Source organism: Vulpes vulpes, chromosome 14, assembly GCF_048418805.1.
Source record: "Vulpes vulpes isolate BD-2025 chromosome 14, VulVul3, whole genome shotgun sequence".
NCBI classification, from domain to species: Eukaryota; Metazoa; Chordata; class Mammalia; order Carnivora; family Canidae; genus Vulpes; species Vulpes vulpes.
Genome location: NC_132793.1, coordinates 104,667,399 through 104,672,368, shown reverse-complemented (window position 1 = coordinate 104,672,368; position 4,970 = coordinate 104,667,399). Strand labels below are relative to the sequence as shown.

General features: G+C 43.6%; 1 protein-coding gene across 1 annotated transcript; it reads right to left on the bottom strand.

Annotated features, from left to right (window-relative positions):
* Positions 1–428: 428 nt before the first annotated feature.
* LOC112923333 (cytochrome c oxidase subunit 8A, mitochondrial-like) lies at positions 429–827 on the bottom strand. The gene has a single exon (XM_026003135.2). It carries the CDS (start codon positions 825–827, stop codon positions 618–620), a length of 210 nt encoding a protein of 69 aa, XP_025858920.1. The 3' UTR covers positions 429–617.
* Positions 828–4,970: the final 4,143 nt, after the last annotated feature.

Below are 4,970 nucleotides of genomic sequence, written 5' to 3'. Positions count from 1 at the left end.
GTAGCCACCCACCATTCCCGGGGTGGGGAACGTCCCCGGTGGGAGGGCAGCCCCAGCCCGGCCGTCACACTCCAGATGCACCGTAGTGGATTTCTCCAGCATGGAAAGTCCAGAAGAAAGGCCACGTCTTTCCAGAGAGTTATGAAGATGGAGCTACTTTGATAAATCATAAAAGTAATACATGCTCATGGTAAACATGTCAACATGAAAAATACAGAATGGCATACAACAAAAAATAAAATACTTTTGGTTCCCGCCCCCCCACCTACCTCCCTAGGTTGTGGGGGCTCACTTACTGGTCTTGTGTCTTGAAATCAAAAACTATACCGGATTCTTCTATTTCTTTCCATAATTTTATATGCAATCAAAACACTTTTTTTCCCCAAGGTTTAAATAGACTTTATTGTGACAAGGAGGGCCCTACTGAGTGGGGCCTTATAAACCAAAATGTTTGGTCCCAGGATGTCACCATGGAGAAATCAAGAGGTCATGATTGTAGAAGAGGTCACTGTAATTGAAGGACATGATCCATGGAAGGCCGGCCAGGAATGCAGCAGACAGGATCAGGACAGGCCAGGGGTGGTCAGGTCACAGGGTGAGGGACAGGACAGCCCCCTTCACTCCCACTTCTTGTAGCTCTCCAGATGTGACAGGACCCAGCCCGATGGCAGGAGGAAACACAGGAAGCAGGAGGTGAGCCCAACGGCAACATCCATGGTCCCGAGCTGCTCCCGCGGCGGCTTGGAATGGATCTGGGCACGCTGCACCGGGAGCCGCTGGGTGAGGCCTGTTAGGCCCCTCAGCAGCTGCGGCATCAGCACAGACATGACCACACAGAATGACTCCAAAACACTTTTTAAACGTAGGTGGGATCACATTGTGCGTGCTGTTTTGCACCTAGTTTTATTTTGTTTGGCTCTGGGCATCTGACCAACATCCAGGCTGTCAGCTAGAGTTATGGTCACTTTCTGAAGACCGGGCCATCTCGCTGAGGCCCATCACCCCTCACCCCCCCAGTCACTCGTTCAGCAGCCCCTTTGTCCTTGAGATGACCTCCCTGGGTCTTTGTTCTTTGGAACTAACAACAGGCCAATTAACACCAATCTGTATGAATCCACCATCCGGCACCATCCATTTGCTCCCTATTCAGTCTACTATCAGGTAATTATTGTCTGTGCTGGACAATGAGCACAGGACAGTAGGGACCAGACAGGCAGAGAATCTGCCTCCACTCCCCTCTGTGTCTCTAGAGGTGGTGGACATGGGGGATCAATAAGCGGCCGTCTCCCTAATTCTTTCCCGGTCGGCCAGAGAAAGCCAAGATTTCTTGCTGAGTACAGCATTCTGCTTCCTTAGAATTCATATTTAAACATCAAAAGGGCCTCCATTTATTTATTTATTTATTTATTTATTTATTTATTTATTTATTTATTTATGAGAGACACAGAGAGACAGGCAGAGACACAGGCAGAGGGAGAAGCAGGCTACCTGTGGGGAGCCCGATGTGGGACTCCATGACCCCGGGACCTTGGGGTCATGACCTGAACCAAAGGCAGATGCTCAACCACTGAACCACCCAGGAGCCCCAGATCATAGTTCTTGTCTTTTCTTTTATTAATGTGACGTATCACTTTGATTGATTTGTGATTGTTGAACCACCCTTGCATCCCAGGAATAAATCCCACTTGGTTGTGGTGAATAATCCTTTTAATGTACTGTTGGATCCTATTGACTAGTATCTTGGTGAGTATTTTGACATCCGTGTTCATCACGGGTATTGGTCTGTAATTCCCCTTTTTGATGGGGTCTTTGTCTGGTTTTGGGAGTCAAGGTAATGCTGGCTTCACAGGATGAGTTTGGAAGTTTTCTTTTCATTTCTATCTTTTGAAACAGCTTCAGTAGAATAGGTATTATTTCTTCTTTAAACGTTTGATAGAATTCCCCTGGGAAGCCATCTGGCCCTGGACTCTTGTTTCTTGGGAGGTTTTTGATGACTGCTTCAATTTCCTTGCTGGTTATTGGCCTGTCCAGGCTTTCTATTTCTTCCTGTTTCAGTTTTGTTAATTTAGAAATTTCCAGGAATGCATCCATTTCTTCCAGATTGCCTAATTTGTTGGTATGTAGTTGCTCATTATATGTTCTTAAAATCCATTTGTATTTCCTTGCCGTTGGTTGTGATCTCTCCTCTTTCATCCATGATGGTATTAATTTGAGTCTTTTCTCTTTTCTTTTTAATAAGTCTGGCTAAGGGTTTATCTATCTTATTAATTCTTTCAACAAACCAATCCTAGTTTCATTGATCTACTGCTCTGTTCTTCTGGTTTCTCTTTCACTGAGTTCTGCTCTAATCTTTATTATTTCTCTTCTCTTGATTTTTCTTTAAATACATGATTTTTTTTAAAAGACTGGCCAAGTTATTAAACAGGATTTTTATTACTTCTGGCACTCATCCGCTTATTTTTTTTCTGGTGGTATATTGTCAAGAAGAAACCATAATACAACTTACAAAAATTTGCTCTGCAGACAAAGTAGCCAGTAAGGAGATGAATATCTGGGTGTTTGATTGGAGATTGGACAGGCGCAATCAGAGGGATTGTGATTCCAATGTAAGGTTTGTCCTGTTCCCAGTGCCTAACATATGTGGGATCGGCCAGAAGGCCTGCAAAGGAGGCATCTGCCAGCTGAGTTCCTTTTCTGTGAAAATAAAAAAGGAATGAAATGTTCTTATCAAGCAGACACCCTCATTACTGATCATTAGTAAATACAGACAGATGAAAAGTTGTCTGTTTGAACAATAAGCAATTTAGGATCATGTCAGAATGTGATGCTTTGGGGAAAGGCCAAGCAAACAATAGGAATAATGTTGTTGCTTTATGATTCTTTATAGCATTTCATTTATTTTTTTCTTAAATATTGGAAAGTATAAAGTAAAAAATATGACTTTAGACACACACACACACACAAAGAAACCCAGAGGAAAATTAAAAAAAAACAAACAGACCAATTCTAAGCATATGGAATAGCATGTGTAAACGTCCAGGGGTGGGGGCCAGTACTGTATGAGGAAGGGAAGTAGAGACTGGAGTCCTGCCCAAGATAAGGCTGGAAGGACAGGCAGGTCAGACCATGGCAGCACCTTGTAGGCCACAATAAGAAGTCTGGGCTTGGGCAGCCCGGGTGGCTCAGCGGTTTAGCGCCGCCTTCAGCCCAGGGCCTGATCCTGGAGACTCGGGATCGAGTCACATGTAGGGCTCCCTGCATGGAGCCTGCTTCTCCCTTTGCCTATGTCTCTGCCTCTCTCTCTCTCTCTCTCTCTCTCTCTATGTCTCTCATGCATAAATAAATAAGATCTTTAAAAAAAAAAGAAGTTTGGGCTTTATCTTGGAGCAGTGGCAAGCCTTTGGAAGGGAATCAAGCAGAATGTGCATATGTGTATAGTAATCAGATTTGCATTCTAAAAGATGTCCCTAGCTACAGAATGAGGGTTGAACTTGGGCAAAGTAGGGGGACACAAGAGGATGCATGAAGAACCATGTCAAGGCTTTTGGAACATTCCAGGCAGAGGTGACGCTGGTGTGGTTCAGGGAGTAGAGGATGTAGTGCATCACTTCATCGTCTGCCCCTTGCCTCTGGATTCTTTGGTTGGTCCCATTTGTTTTGTTTTGCTTGGTTTTATTTTTTTCTATAACCAGCAGTTTTGCCACGAGCATTCCTACATATCTTGGTAACCTTTGGTCTATGTCACTGTAAGGTAACTTTCTAGCTGTGGAACATGCATGGTTTCACAAACACACGAAATGTGGGTAGCTATTGCTCAAGTGCCATTCCAAAATGTTGCATCAGTTCACACACACACCGTGATGAGTGCCAATGCCTGCACACGCTTGCTAGCGTTGGCATTTTCTGCTAATACGAAGGATAAAAAATGGCATCTCATTTTAAAAAATTTTCTTTTTAAAAAGTTACAAGTGAGGTTGAACACGTTCATTTGCTCATTCGGTCATTTGAGTTTACTTTTCTATGAAGTGTCCCACCCTTTGCCCACTTTTCAATCAGGTTGACAAGGCTTTTTCTTTTCTTTTCTTTTTTAAGATTTTATTTATTTATTTGTGAGAGACAGAGGCAGAGACATAGGCAGAGGGAGAAGCAGGCTCCCTGCAGGGAGCCCAATGTGGGACTCAATCCCAGGACCCCAGGATCACTGAGCCACTCAGGTACCCCTCTCTTTCTGATTTCAATGGGTGTAAAGAGGTGTCTTTTTGTGGTTTTGGTTCTCATTTCCTCAATGGCTAATGATATTGAACATCTTTTCGTGGGCTCATTTTCTATTTGTCTATCTTCTTTGGAGAAATGTCTATTTAGATCATTCGCCCAATTTTTAAATAGGTTGTCATTTTATTATTGAGTTTAAGAGTTCTCTATATATTCCAGATAAGAGCTCCTTATCAGATCTAGAACTTACAGCTGCATGCGTGTGTTCCTAGCTGAGCAGATTAGAATCCACCTTGGGACTCTGCTGTTGAAATCACAGGGAGAGACCTTTTGTTTTCCTGCTACCCACAAGCTGGCCGCACATTCATTTTAAGCATAAATTCAACCAGAGCAACTCCCACTATTCTTTCTGGGCTGTGAGGAAAAAGCCGCCTGCAGTTGGGGAGAAAGGACCCAACATGAAAAGAGGAGCCGAGGTGAGTGGTGGCAAATCAGTCAGGGCTGACCTGTGCTAAATGCTGGTGTCCAGCCAGATGTAAAGCAAAGAGACACCTGGATTTTTCAGATATGCAAGTCAATATCCTTGTATGTTTTTTCTTCACATAGCTTAAGTTGAGTTTTATCTCTTATAATCAAAAGTCCTGAGCAGTCTAGGAAATGTGAGCATGTCTGTTCTACTAAGGGCTATTTAGTTTTAAAAATCAAAGATGTTGTTTTCCCCACAGGGAGCCTGATTCTCCCTCTGCCTGTGTCTCTGC